The sequence below is a fragment of the Chiloscyllium plagiosum genome, unplaced genomic scaffold (assembly GCF_037043375.1).
Source record: "Chiloscyllium plagiosum isolate Xiang-an unplaced genomic scaffold, Cpla_swu_hap1 HiC_scaffold_4, whole genome shotgun sequence".
Lineage (NCBI taxonomy): Eukaryota > Metazoa > Chordata > Chondrichthyes > Orectolobiformes > Hemiscylliidae > Chiloscyllium > Chiloscyllium plagiosum.
In genome coordinates this window covers 91,004,629-91,019,951 of record NW_028270142.1, presented here as the reverse complement: position 1 = coordinate 91,019,951, position 15,323 = coordinate 91,004,629, and the positions used below count along the sequence as shown (strand labels likewise).

At 40.4% G+C, this 15,323-nt stretch overlaps 1 protein-coding gene across 3 annotated transcripts in view; it reads right to left on the bottom strand.

Annotated features, from left to right (window-relative positions):
• The window catches only part of greb1l (GREB1 like retinoic acid receptor coactivator), a 351,285-nt gene that overhangs the window by 94,649 nt on the left and 241,313 nt on the right, over positions 1–15,323 (bottom strand). For all 3 annotated transcript variants that reach the window (XM_043688237.2, XM_043688239.2, XM_043688240.2), the window contains 4 exons: positions 12,950–13,108; positions 8,313–8,429; positions 6,290–6,427; positions 1,348–1,533 (listed from right to left, as the gene is read on the bottom strand). In XM_043688237.2, coding sequence (XP_043544172.1) covers positions 1,348–1,533; positions 6,290–6,427; positions 8,313–8,429; positions 12,950–13,108 — 600 coding nt within the window. The remainder of the gene's footprint in view (positions 1–1,347; positions 1,534–6,289; positions 6,428–8,312; positions 8,430–12,949; positions 13,109–15,323) is intronic.

Genomic DNA, 15,323 nt, shown 5'->3' with positions numbered 1-15,323 from the left:
TTTTAAACTAGCATGCAAGAGTGTCCCTAGGTAATAACTGGAACCTATCAAGCCAGATTTCATATTGGGATCTGAACTGTCCAATAATATCATCAGCAGGGGTCATAACAGACGAGATAGGTAACATAGTAGGAACAAAATAGAATAGAATAAAGAAAAGGGATAGCTCCAATAATAAAGTACAGGATGAAGACAGTAGAGAGAAAGGATCTCTGCTCAAAAAAATCAAGAAGTAGAATCCGTTTGGGTGAAGTTTACAAATGAACGATAGCAGCAGTGGTGAGTTATAAACTTCTTAAGAGTAGATGCAGTTTCGGGCAATCATACATCAAGCAATTAGAAATACTTTGCTCTCCAGATAAACTGCAAAAACAAAATTTGCAATATTACTATGATGGACAAGTTCATGAGTGTATGCAAGATAGTCTTCTTGACTAATATCTCGAGGAACCAATGAGGGAACAAACTATTTTGGATGTAGCCTTGTGCAATAAAAATGGTTAAAATTAATAAACTTTTGGAAAAAGGACTGCTAGATAGAATGATTGTAACATGAGTAAGTGTTACTTTGAGTTTTAAAGTGATTTAGTGAAGCCTCAAACTACTTCATTAAATCTAAAGAAAGTATACTATGTAGATATAAAGTGGGGAGTTGTCTTAGATAAATTGGGAAAATACAGTGTGCTTTGATTCAGTCAGCAGCACACATGTTTCTAACCAAAGAGAATTTGAGTCCAAGCCCCAATCTAGAATTTGACTGTAAAAGTCAAGGCAGCACTCCAATATAGGAGAAAGTGAGGACTGCAGATGCTGGAGATCAGAGCTGAAAATGTGTTGCTGGAAAAGCACAGCAGGTCAGGCAGCATCCAAGGAGCAGGAGAATCGACGTTTCGGGCATGAGCCTTTCTTCAGGAATGAAGAAAGTGTGCCAAGCAGGCTAAGATAAAAGATAGGGAGGAGGGACTTGGGGGAGGGGCGTTGGAAATGCGATAGGTGGAAGGAGGTTAAGGTGAGGGCGATAAGGTGAGAGCACTCCAATATAGGAAAAGAGTTCATTCCTTCTTAAATTAGAATGTCACATCTATCACATGTGCAAAGACAGTAAAGCTATTGAATGCTTCTTTCAGTCTACCACTGCAATTTCAGTCAAATCCTCTCTCACTGACCCTGCAAAGTGCAGTAGGATCAAGAGTGGAAAGCACCAGGTCAATTCTCGATAATAATCAATCACACTTCAGAACCATTGTTTTCAGCAATAAATATTTTCCAACCTCACTGGAAAGTAAAAGAAAAAGAAAAAGAATGAGTATAACCTTATATCTCTTTAAAAGAAAACTGAAATCTTACCCAGATGAATCAGATATTGTATTGTCAACAGGATCATGTTTTCCACAGTTAGGGTCTGGCTGTTGGAGATTCCTAGCTGTTCCAGTTCAACTGAAGTCAGTTGTGGAAACTTGTAACAATTCACAAGTAGAGGACTCACTACAATATCACCAACATTGCCATAAAAATATGGTAAAGTGCCATAACCTGCAAAACACCAGAAATATGTTATTGTTTCCTTAACACCCAATATCAAATCCAATTGTCTAGATTTGGGTAGATCACAAATATATTTGCTCTGGTTCAAGGGCGATCACTTAACTTTTAAAATGAAACTCAAAACTTTCAGTTGTTAACTGAAAGAACTCTATTACAAAGCTTCATGTTTAAGTAAAATACTAAACAAAACAAGTACTATTAATTTAGTGTTAAATACATTTTATAAATGCTGAGATGTTACATCAAAAATCTCAATAGACTATCCCCATTGTTTTCCATTCTACCATAAAAATTCCCATATAATTTCCAAGATCTTGAAGGGCTTTCAGTTCTCCTCCTGGGGCCAAACCAAAAAGTGTGCCACAGCTCTCATCAAGTCACTTGATTTTTCCCAGTTTCACAGCTCGGTATTTAGATTTCAAGAGGGGTCTGCCAAGGTTTTTCTTGAGCATTATCAGTCAGATTTTATCATTTTAATTCCTTTTAAAACTGTACTTTTCATTCTTAAATGGGCTCCACTTACAATTTCCACTTAATAATTCAAGATCAGGAACACCCCTGGTTCCTGATGGTCTCTAATTTCTTTGTTCTAGCTGTCTTCAAATATTGCTTGTGGCAGCTTTACCTCCTTCTGCCTGTGTTTGTCAGAAAACATGCACGTAAATCCAAACACAAAAGAAACCTCCATGTATAGCCTATCTCCATAACAATGTGGCATACTCAAGGTTTCTAACAGAAACATAAGTTAATTATATTTCACCTTCAGAACAGAAGATATCAGCCCTTTCACTGAACTTACTGTTTCCATCAAGAAACCAGAGCGCACCAATTACATTTGGCTTCTTTGATCTGGAAAATCTACTTGAATAATTTTGGGCGGCACGGTGGCACAGTGGTTAGCTCTGCTGCCTCACAGCGCCTGAGACCTGGGTTCAATTCCCGTCTCAGGCAACTGTCTGTGTGGTGTTTGCACATTCTCCCTGTGTCTGCGTGGGTTTCTCCGGGTGCTCCAGTTTCCTCCCACGTTCCAAAAATGTGCAGGTTAGGTGAATTGGCCATGTTAAATTGCCCTAGTGTTAGGTGAGGGGGTAAATGTAGGGGAATGGGTCTGGGTGGGTTGCTCATTGGAGGGTTGGTGTGGACTTGTTGGGCCGAAGGGCGTGTTTCTACACTGTAAGTAATCTAATAATTGAAACCTTTCTCGTTTACATTTCAAGTTCAAAAAATTATCCGAGCTCTTTTGAAATAAACTGGTATCTGCAGAACAGTAGTCTTCAGAATCTTTGGTGTGGATATCTTTTACCATCGTCCCAACAATGTAATATAGCTTTTCCTTACAATACATCTCTCCAAGTCTGTATTAATTGTAACTACTTCGGGGTTGTACACCAGTTTCTCAATCAAATATTTCTAGTTTCCAATTCTTAAAACTAGAAATTATATCACAAAAACACATAGATTATATCAAGTTAAAATGTTTTGAATCTTATACATTAAATTCCAGAAGAACTTTTCTATCATTAAATCAATAGAAGAATAGCCACATTCATGAGGTAAATGGGCTAAGTGCTACTGAGGTGTGGCGATCAGACAGCCCCTGCATTAATCCCTATTCCAAGGGAATTATATTTAATTTCAGTCAGCACAGTGGCTAAGTTAGAATGGAAATAAGGTAAGTCAAGGTTGCTGTCCCTGGTTGTGATCAGTAACTTCACTTTGACGCATAGCTATCACTTACAATTAGCAACAACCAAACAAAATCCAGATATACAAATGCTGAACAGGGCATGGGAGGTATTACAATGAGATTCCATGTTATAAAAACTAAACACCATTTTTCACTTGAGCAATTCCAATCCTCCAGAAGACTTACTTTCATCATCATGAGACAAGGTCAACTTTAAGTTCACAAATTTGGTTATTTATAAGTTGTTAAACCATAGTAGACAAAGAAATATGTGAAATGACTCTTCACACATTATAACTTGATCCTGTATCCATTCTTATAACAAATAGATCATATGTCACACAAGCAGGCTAAAATCATGTACTTTCCTTGGCCAAACATATAAATCCTACTATCCTTTGAAGAAGAAGGTAGAAAATAATATCTTAAAATATACATTAAAGTTCTGGAGGACGGTTTGCTCGCTGAGCTGGAAGGTTTGTGTTTTCAGACAATTCATCACCATACTAGGTAACATCATCAATGAGCCTCCAGATGAAGCACTGGTGGCATGGCCCACTTTCTATTTATGTGTTTAGGTTTCCTTGGGTTGGTGATGTCATTTCCTGTGATGTCCTTTCCTGTTCTTTTCTCAGAGGGTGGTAAATGGGGTCTAAGTCAATGTGTTTGTTGATAGAGTTCTGGTTGGAATGCCATGCTCCTAGGAATTCTCGTGTGTGTCTCTGTTTGGCTTGTCCTGGGTTGGATGTGTTGTCCCAGTCGAAATGGTGTCCTTCCTCATCTGTATGTAAGGATATTAGTGAATGTGAGTTATGTCTTTTTGTGGCTAGTTGATGTTCATGAATCCTGGTGGCTAGGTTTCTGCCTGTTTGTCCAATGTAGTGTTTGTTACAGTTCTTGCAAGGTATTTTGTAAATAACATTAGTTTGTTTGTTGTCTGTATCGGATCTTCCAAGTTCATTAGCTGCTGTTTTAGTATGTTGGTAGATTTGTGGGCTACCATGATGCCAAGAGGTCTGAGTAGCCTGGCAGTCATTTCTGAGATGTCTTTGATATAGGGGAGAGTGGTTAGGGTTTCTGGATGTTTGCTGGGGTTTGTTGCTGAGAAATTAGCGGACTGTGTTCATTGAGTACCCGTTCTTTTTGAATAAACTGTATAGGTGATTTTTCTCTCCTCTGTGTAGTTCCTCTGTGCTGCAGTGTGTGATGGCTTGTTGAAATAATGCTTTAATGAGGCTTTGTAAATGAGTGTTGGGATGATAGCCACCACACAATGAAGCACAGAGGAACTACGCAGAGGAGAGGTAAATCACCTATACAGCGTATTCAAAAAGAACGGGTACCCAATGAACACAGTCCACCAATTTCTCAGCAACAAACTCCAACAAGCAGACAAAACATGTCCAGAAACCTTAGCCACTCTCCCCTACATCAAAGACATCACGGAAATGACTGCCAGACTACTCAAACCCTTGGCATCATGATAGCCCACAAACCGACCAACATACTAAAACAGCAGCTAATGAACTTGAAAGACCTTCTACAGACAACAAACAAAACTAATGTCATTACAAAATACCTTACAAGAATTGTGACAAACAGGTAGAAAACTAGCTACCAGGATACGTGAACATCAACTAGCCACAATAAGACATGACCCACTCTCACTAGTATCCTTACATACAGATGAGGAAGGACACCACTTCGACTGGGACAACAAATCCACCCTAGGACACGCCAAACAGAGACACGCACGAGAATTCTAAGAAGCATGGCATTCCAACCTGAAATCTATCAACAAACACATTTACTTGGACCCCATTTACCACCCCCTGAGAAAAAGAACAGGAAATGCATCACCACAGGAAAGGACATCACCAACCCAAGGAAACCTAAAAACAAATAGAAAGCGGGCCATGCCACCAGCGCTTCATCTGGAGGCTCACTGATGTTACCTAATATGGTGATGAAACATCTGAAAACGAACCTTCCAGTTCAGCGCGCAAATCAAATCCAGAACCTTAACCTGAGCTACAAATTTTCTCAAAACTTGCTAATACATTAAAGTCTAATACCCAAAGAACCAGATTACACGGTGGAATATACTTGTCCTGAAATCAAACACAGAGAAATCAAAGAATCTCTACAGTGTGGAAGCAGGCCATTCGGCCCATCGAGTCCACACCAATCCTCCAAAGAATATCCAGATTGAGCCCCCAACCCTATCCCTGTAACCCTGATATCCCATGGCTAATCCACCTAGTCTGCACATCCTTGGATACTATGGGCAATTTGGCATAACTAATCCACCTAAACTGCACATCTTTGCAATTTTTTTTCAGATAGCAGAGATAAATTTTGAATTACTGTGGCATAAGTGATGTGTTTGTTTTCATTAAATCAAAAAAAATCAATAACCTTCATTCAGCAAGGTCGTTGTACAGGGAACATGATACTAATAGTTGTACAGTTTTTATATTGAGTGGTACAATGGATTATAGGACCCTGAGAAAAAGAAATAGTAGCATGAATAAACCATATAACCAAATGAGACTGCTCCAGCATTTGACTGGATAATGGCCGACCATCAATTCCAATTTCCCGCCTGTTCCTATTTCCCTCAAGATCAAAAGCTGGCTCAGCCTTAAAGGATTCAATGCTGTAGTATCCCCAAACTTATGGGTAGAAAACTTCTCAGATTTAAAACTGTTTGAACAAAATAGTTTCTCATCTCAGTCCTAAATGATCAAAACCTTACCCCAAGACTTTGCTTCATGTTTAGATTCCTTGACCAACATAAATAATCTCTCTGCTTCTATACAATTCCTTCAGAATCTTGTATATCACAATCAGAAATATGATCAGCAGGTAATGCTTCATGATGCTTGTATAAACTTAATAAGTATCCCCTTCATTAAAATACAATGCAGCCCATCTTATTTTAATTTAATTAAAATATTTTAAAACACAAACCCCTTGACATGAAATTTCTAGTGAGGAATAATTAAGCAATGATTTTGTAAATGTTAGATCAAGAATTGCATGAAAGTTACATACCTATCAGAATAACAGGTCTCACTCCAGAACTGCTTAATAAATTTTCAGGGATGATAACAGTTTCCCCTGCAGGGATTGCTTGCGGCTGCAAAACTCCGGCTACGATTGACTGAGGAACAGGAACGGGGAGCAAAGCATCTATGCAGATAAACAGTAATGAAATAAAGCAGTTTTAATGTTGCTGAAAAAGCTCATGTTAAAAAGAATATATGACCAAAGTAAAATGTTTTCTGGAACATGATACCCAATTGAAAATGTTTACAAGCCATGATAGCATGTGGTACTATCAAAGTATACTAATAGGCTCTAGGTCACACATATTGTCTACAACCAAGACTTCTCAGAGGTCAATGCTTGTCTCAATTTGCCACTGTGTTGCACAATTAGAAACATACACATCATTAAAGCGTAGTGCTTTTCGGGGAGTAAAGTGAAAAATGTCATGTGTCCTTCTGAGGTATCAGTGATTGGACCAGCGTGGCAGCTGACAGTGTAAACCAGGCAGGGTAAATCTGCTCCAAGACATCTTGAAATAGTGAAAAAGGCTGGCTCTATGGCAAGTTCAATAGTTAAAATGGAACTACATCTTAGTGTTGTCTGGTTGCCCACATTTCACAGTGTTAAAATTACAATTGATCCATCATGTCTTTAAACTCATAACCTCAGTCAGGCTGGGTCAGAGAGTAAGGTATGCTGGGTGAACAAGACTGGAAGGATGTTAGGTTATGGCAACAGAATTTTAGATAAGCTATTTAGAGTGGAACATTGGACAAGTGGACATTTCTATTCATCGAGCACTGTAACAAATCAAAGACAGTGGAAGGATTGAGAGAAGTGGCAGTGAGGTGAGTATCATCAGTGTATCTGATGAACCTGATGGTGTGCTTTCAGATGATGTCACAAGGGACATATCGGTTTAAAGGATACATTAATTATGGGAGAAGGGGCATTTTCAAGATGGCAACTTGCAACTAGTGGAGAATCGCAGAGATCATTGCTGGGGCCATAATTATTTACAACATATATTAATGACTCAGATGAGGAAATTAAATATACTATTGCCAAATTTGTGAATGACACAAATAGATGGGAATGCAAGTGGTGAGGATGGCATGAAGAGTCCGCAGAGAAATACAGACAGGTTAAGCAACTGGGCAAAAACTTAGCAGGTGCAATATAATGTGGGAAATGTGAAGCTATGCACATTGACAGGAAGAATAGAAGAACTGAGTATTATTAAAATGGAGAAAGTCTGCAGAAAGCTGAAGAACAGAGAGATTTGGGAATCTTCATCCACATACCACAAAAAAAAGCCAGCATTCAAGTTTAGAGAGTAATAGGGAAAGCAAATGAAATGTTGGCCTTTATTTCAGAAGGAATGGCAGATAAAAGTAGGGTGTTTTGCCAAAACCATACAAAGACTAGTTAGTCTATAGATGGAATACCGTGAACATATTTGGATCCCTTTTCTGAGGAAAGATATACTGGCCTTGGAGGGTGATACAGTATGGACAGACTGGCTTATGAGGAAAGGTTGGGTAGGTTGGATCTGTAGTGATTGGAATATAAAAGAATGAGCAAGCTTATTGAAAAATACAAGATTCTTAGGGACAGAGTAGATGTGGAAAGGTTGGTTTCTTCATGGATGAGTCTAGGACCATTGGGCATAACTTTAGAATAAGGGGTCACACATTAAAGAGGAGACGTGGAAGAATTTCTTCTCAGAGGGCAGTGAATCTGTGCAATTTTTTACTAAAGAGGGCTGATGAGGTTGGATTGTTAAATATATTCAAAGCTGAGATAGACAGATCTTTAACCAGAACAAGGGTAATCCGGAAGAGGCAAGAAAGTGGAGTTGAGGATTATCAGACCAGCAATGATCTCATTGAATGATGGAGCAGAGTCAATGGGCTGAATGGTCTACTTTTGCTCTGTGGCTTATGTTCTTATCTACTTGATTATGCAAGAAGCAGCAATGGAAGAGGTCATTAGTTAAGCTGATGGGTTTTCATGCATATCTTACCAGATCTTGTCACTGGCTGCACAGCTGGAACAGGGGCTACTGCAGGTGCAGATATGGGGGACCCAGGTGACCAGCCACGATGACGTTTCTTAGGTGGCCCAGAGCTTGTCATAATGACTGTAAATAATGGAAGAAAGGACTTTTATCTTTTTAAGGAATAAACAAATATTTAACTTACAGTACACATATTACTTTTAGACGTACTGTGATGAAGTTGAAAACGGTGATAAAATGAATCAATACTGCTCGTCCGACTGTTCAGAAAACCTAAGCAAATTCACAGGGAGGAAGAATGGGGAATAAATGCATAAGGCAAACATATCTGTGTCCCTGTTGGTATTGATGTTATGAATCAGCGTTTGACATAGTGCAGTTAATTTGTAGGCTCTTAACAGGGACCAGCAAGGCCATTTGAAAAGCAAACCAAAGGGGTTATTTCTGGAGGGATAAAACTGAAAAGGTGAGAAAACTCTATTTGCCGTTGGTTAGATTGCACCTAGTGTTCTGCATGCAGTTCTGGTTGTCATGTTACAAAAAGGGTACCAAGGCATTGGAGAAGATGCAGAGAAAATTTATGAGAATAGTATGAAAAATGATTGTCTCTACATATCAGGAAATGATCAACAGGCTAAGATTCTTTAAAAAAAAGAGCCTGAAGGGTGACTTAATAAAGATCTTCAAGATGACAAAAGGTTTCAATTATTGCATGCAGAGGGACTGTTTACTCTTGTGGACATCAATATAAGTGGAGGCCATCAATATAAGGTAGTCACCAAAAATTTCCATAAATGTAGAAGTTTCTTTACCAAAAGAATGTTAAGAATGTCACCACAGAGGGTGGCTGAAGTAAATAAAATAAGAAGGAAATAGACAACTTACAAAGATAAATAAATGAGAGAACATGGGAGGAAGTTCAAACAGAGGTTAATTACCAATATGGATGGCTGGAACAAACGGCTAGTTATCGTGTCATATACTTGACATGATCATAATTTTGTACTACAGGGGGAAGAACCACACACTCTTGCTAGGGATTCATAAACTGTCCTATTTCTTTATGGAAGTAATGGGCTGCCCTGGCCCTTCTAAACCATAGTGGTCATTGGTTTGGAAGATGCAGTCTCAGGAACCTTGGTAAATTTCTGTAGTGCATCTTGTAGATGGTACACACTGCTGCTACTAGTGTTGGTAGTGGAGGGAGTGAAGGTTTATGGATGTGGTGCTAATCAAGGGGGCTGCTTTGCCCTGGACGTTATCAAGCTTCTTGAGTGTTGTTGGAGCTAAACCCATCTAGGCAAGTGAGGAGTATTCCATCACACTCACGACTTCTCCCTAGATAGGGGACAGGCTTTTGGGAATCAGGAGGTGAGTTACTCGGTGCAGGATTTCTAGCCTCTGACCTGCTCTTTTAGTTTTTGTGGTTAGACCTGTTCAGGTTCTGGTCAGTGATAACTCTCAGGATGTTGATAGTGGGGCATTCAGTAATGCCTATGCCCCTGAAAGTCAAGGGGTAGCGGCAAGTTTCTCTCTTGTTGCAGATGGTCATTGCCTGGCACTTGTGTGCCGTAAATGCTATTTACCATTTGTCAGTCTAAGCATGGATACTGTCCAGGTCTTGTTGTATTTAGACATTTACTGCTTCAGTATCACGAATGGTGCTGAACGTTGTGCAATCATTTGTAAACATCCGCACTTCTGACCCCATAGTGGAGGGAAGGTAATTGTTCAAGCGACTGAAGATGATGGGGCCAAGGTTTCTTGGAGGAACTCCTGCAGAGATGTCCTAGAGCTGTGATAACTGACCTCCAACAACCACAACCTATTCCCTTCATATTAGATTTGACTCCAAACAGTAAGGGCTTTCTTCCTGGATCCCATTGCCTCCACTTTGGTTAGGAATGCTTGATGCCACACTTGGTCAAATCCAGCCTTAATGTCAAGACCAGTCATTCTCACCTCACCACTGGAATTCAGCTCTTCTGTCTATGTTTGTACTAAGGTCCTGATGAGGTCAGGTGCTGTGTGACAGTAGCAGGATGTAAACTGAGGGTCAGGGAGAAGGTTATTTCTAAGCAAGTGCTATTTGATATCATAATTATAGTACTTGCATCAATTTAATGCTAATTGAGAAGTTGTAACTGGCTGGGTTGGATTTGTCCTGCTTTTTGTGTACAGGACATATCTTGGGAATCTTCCATATTGTCAGGTAGATGTCAGTGTTAGCTTGGTTAGCAGCGTGCAACTTCTGGAGCACATGTCTTCTGTACTGATGCTGGAATGTTGTCAGAGCAGACAGTCATTGTAGTATCCTATTTTCCAGGCATTTCGTGACATCGTGTGGAGTGAATAAAACTAGTACAAGACTGCCATCTTTGAAGCTGGGGACCTCTGCAGAAGGCCAAGATGGATAAAACACTTGACACTTCTGGTTGAAGTTTGTTGTAATTGCTTCAGTCTTATCTGATGTGCTAAGCTCCCATCAATCCTCCTCCAACAACTTCATTAATTGTCCACCACGATTTACGACTAGATAGGCAGGACTGCAAAGTTTAGATCTAATCCATTAGTTGTGGAATCACTTAGCCCTGTCTATCACTTGCTGCTTATGCTGTTTAGCATGCATCTAGTCTTGCTTTGCAGCTTCACGAGGTTGACACCTCATTTTTATGTAAGCTTGGTGTTGATCCTGGCATGACCTCCTGCACTCTCCACTGAACCAGGGTTGGTCCCTTGCTTGATGGTAATGCTTGAGTGGGAAATATACTGGGTCATGAAGTTGCAGATTGCATTGGAGTAGAACTCTGCTGCTGCTTTTGGCCCATAGTGCTTCATACATGCCCAATCATGAGTTGCTAGATCTGGTCAAGTCTATCCTATTTCGCACACTGATAATTCCATGCAACATGATGGAGTGCATGCTCAATGTGAAGGAAGTGAGGACTGCACATGCTGGAGATCAAAGTTCAGAGTGTGGTGTTGGAAAAGCACAGCAAGTCAGATAGCATCTGAGGAGCAGGAGATTTGACGTTTCTGGCATAAGCTTGTGGGATGGGGGTGCTAAGAGATAAATGGAAGAGGAATGGGATTGGGGAGGGAAGGTAGCTGAGAATGCGATAGGTAGATGAGGCGGGGGGAGAAGATGGTAGGTTGGAGAGGAGGCTGGAGTGGATAGATAGGAAAGGTCAGGAGGGCGGTGCCGAGTTGGAGGCTTGGGACTGGGATAATTTGTAGGGGAGGAGAACTGAGGACACCGATGAAATCCACATTGGTTGTGGCTGCAGGGTCCCAAGGCGGAATATGAGGCATCCTTCCTCCAGGCATCCTTCATCCAGGTGACCTGCATGACCTTGGCAGAGTGGGAGGGGGAGATGAAGTGTTCAGCCACAGGGCAGTGGGGTTGGTTTGTGTGGGTGTCCCAGAGGTGTTCTCTGAAGCGATCTGCAAGTTGGCATCCTGTCTCCCCAATGTAGAGGAGACCACATTGGGTGCAACGAACACATAGATGACACTGGTGGAGGTACAGGTAAATTTCTGTCGGATGTGGAAGGATCCTTTGGGGCCTTGGACGGAGGTGAGGGGGAGGAGTGGGCGTAGGTTTGCACTTCCTGCGGTTGGTGGGGAAGGTGCCGGGAATGGTGTGTAGGCTGGTGGAGGGACGTGGATCTAACGAGGGAGTTGTGAAGGGAATGGTCTCTGCGACATGCTCAATGTAACAGTATTTTGTTCAGACACTGTGCAGTGGTCACTCCTACCACTACCAATAGTTGTGACTGGACATACCCAGGGATGGTGACAGTGCTGTCTGGAATACTACTTGTAAGACATGATTGTGTGTGTATGTCTATGTGTAATCATGTCAGATTGTGGCTTGACTTGTCCATGACTTAGCTCTTCCATTTTGGCAGTAGCCCCCACATGTTAGTAAAGAGGACTTTGCATCTTTGACCGGGTTGTGTTTGCTCTTGTCAGCTTTAGTGCCTAAGGCTAATGTCAAATGGTCATTCTGGTTTCCTTCCTTATTTCCTTTCTTGTGCTTGATACAACTGTTTGACTTGCTAAGACAGATCAGAGCAGAGTTAACCACTGACATGTGATTTGGAGTCACATGCAGGCCTAACCAGGTAGGGTTGGCTGATTTCCATTCTCAAAGGACATTAGTGGGCTTTTATGACAAGGGTTTTATTAGACTTTTAATTCCAGATTTCTTGTTTGTTCTCACTGGATTTGAATTCCACTATCTCCAACATAGAGATTTGAACCTGGGCCCTTAGAACATTAACTGGATCTCTGGATTATTAGTCTAGTGACAATAGCCACTAGGTCATCACCTCCCTGTAATGAATTACTTCACACTGAAAATATTCCATCTTACAATTATAAATTTCCTTTGAAATATTGAAAGTGTCAGATTGTATCCCTGATTTGAGAGCACACTTAACTATATGACAGTGAAGGATGTAATTGAAGCTGAATGACTGTATCACTAGTGGTTTGGATATGATCACATACATCCACAATGCATATGAAGCTTACTTTGCAAAAAAAAGTTATTATTGATTTAATGGTTTAGCTCAAGCACAAAGTCTTTGATCTATTATTATAAAAACAAAAGCAAAAGGATTAGAAAATGCTCTTACTGTTATCTCCTGAGGTCAAGCCAGGACTTGATGAAGTTGAAAGGGTTTGAAGCCGAGGTGAAGAAGCACTGAACAGATTGGATTTTCCACCATTGCTGTTACTATTGGTATTACCATTAATTCGCACAGATCCAAGTGACTGGCCATTTGTACAGGCAGCTACATAAGACATAAATCAGGACTTATGAAAGAAAAGTTGATATTAAATATTTTAAAGAAGGTTGTACCAAATTAATCTATAATTAATATTAATAAATATTTAAATTACCACACCATTCAACCAAGTTTTTTTGAATATCATCGATATGCTGACCTGATGTTAAACTGGGGTTTTTCCTTTGTTCTGTTTTACTATCATCAATATTTAATTTTGTGTTTTTTTCTGGACATGCCTGCTAAAATAATTTATGTACCAGCTTTGGTGAGTGGCACCTAATAAGGAAAGTATTTTTGGAACCTCAGAATGATGAAGGATATGAAAATGTTACACAAATCTCACTCATAATTAAATTTTATTTCTGTGAAATGAAAAGTAAATTCCCAGTTTGCTAAAATTCTTTAAGTTAATATTCCCTAAGTAACATTTGTGCCAGACAACTGTCAGGCAATGACCATCTCCAAAACAGGAGAGAATCTAACCTTTGACATTCAATGGAATTTACCATCATTGAATACTAGGTAAATGCATTGGCTAGGAATTCTGAGGTGAGTCACTTGAATGGATAAATAGTTGAGCTGGAAAAAGCACAACAGATCAGGCAACATCAGAGGAGAAGGGGAGTCAACATTTCAGGCCAGAACCTTTCATCAGGACTCTCTCAGTGAAAGTGAGTCGTTTGCTGAGGACTGACTGTTCATCATCAGTGAGGGGGAGGTCTGGGGGGGCTGGGGCTGGGGCTTAGTGTTGAGCAGAAGTTGGGAGTGGGGGTGGAGTTTGTCCCTGGGATGGGTATGTGCATGGGAACGATCCCAATGGAAGGTTCCGATCTGAAACGTCAACTCCCCTTCTCCTCTGATGTTGCCTTACCGGCTGTGTTTTTTCCAGCAAAACTCTTTATCCACTCTGACCCTCCAGCACCTACAGTTCTCACTATCTCTGAGATGAGTAAGTTACCTCCTGAGATACTCCCTGAAATCTGTACATCATCTACATAGCAAAATCAGGACAGTGATAAAATACTTGCCACTTGAGTGGACGAGATGAGTGTAGTTTGAACAACACTGAAAAAGCTTGACAATATACAGAACACAGCATTATATTTGATTGGCAGTTCAACCACTACCTTCAACATTCACTCCCTTCACCACCAACACAGAGTGACAGCAATGTGAACCATCTATAAGATACATTGCAGTAACACACCAAAGCTCTTCTACATCACATTCCAACCTCTCAACCCCTATTACCTCTAAGTACAAGTGTAATAGATTTATAGGAACAACACCTTCTTTAAGTTTCCCTCCAAGTCACACCCAATCCTGTCTTGGAACAATATTGCCATTCCTTCACTGTCACTAGGTCAAAATCCTAGATCTCCCTTCCAAACAGCACAGTGGATGTCTCCATCTATTGAAATGGTTCAAGGAAACTATTCACCACCAAGTACATGGTTAAATCCGAAGATATTTAGAATTCTAGCAACTTACACCTTAAAAAGAGGGCATTCAGCACATTATGCTTGTTGAGCAATTTTGGGCCCCATCTCTCAAGAATGATGTACTGGCCCTGGAATGAATCCAGAGGGGTTTCAAGAGAATGATCCCAGGAATGAAAGGCTTAACATATGAGGAATGTTTGAGGACTCAGGATCTATACCTGATGGAGTTTAGAAGGTTGGGGTGGAGGGAGATTTAATTGAAACTTACATAATACTGAAAGGCTTGGATAGAGTGGATGTTGGGAAGATGCTTCCATTAGCAGGAGACACTAGGACCGGATGGCACAGCCTTAGAGTAAAGGGAAGACCCTTTAGAATGGAGATGAGGACAAACTTCTTCAGCCAGAGAGTAGTGGAAGGCTGTGGAAGCCAGATCATTCAGTATAGTTAACTTAGATTCTTGACTGTTAACGGAATCAAAGGTTACAGGGAGAAGGTGGTAGAATGGGGTTGAGAAATTATCAGCCATGATTGAATGGTCGACCAGACTCGATGGGCCAAATGGCCTAATTTCTGCTCCTATGTCTTATGGTCTTAGGCTCTTTGAAAATGCTGACATTCTTGGTACAACATCTCTGTTTTTGTCTGTAACTCTGTAAGTTCCTCATCCTTAATGCCTATAGAATTAATATAATGAAATTATTTATGAAATGAGCTTCCATTCTTTCATCTGTATTCCACATGCTGGCAACTCTCAATCAAACAATTCTCACCCC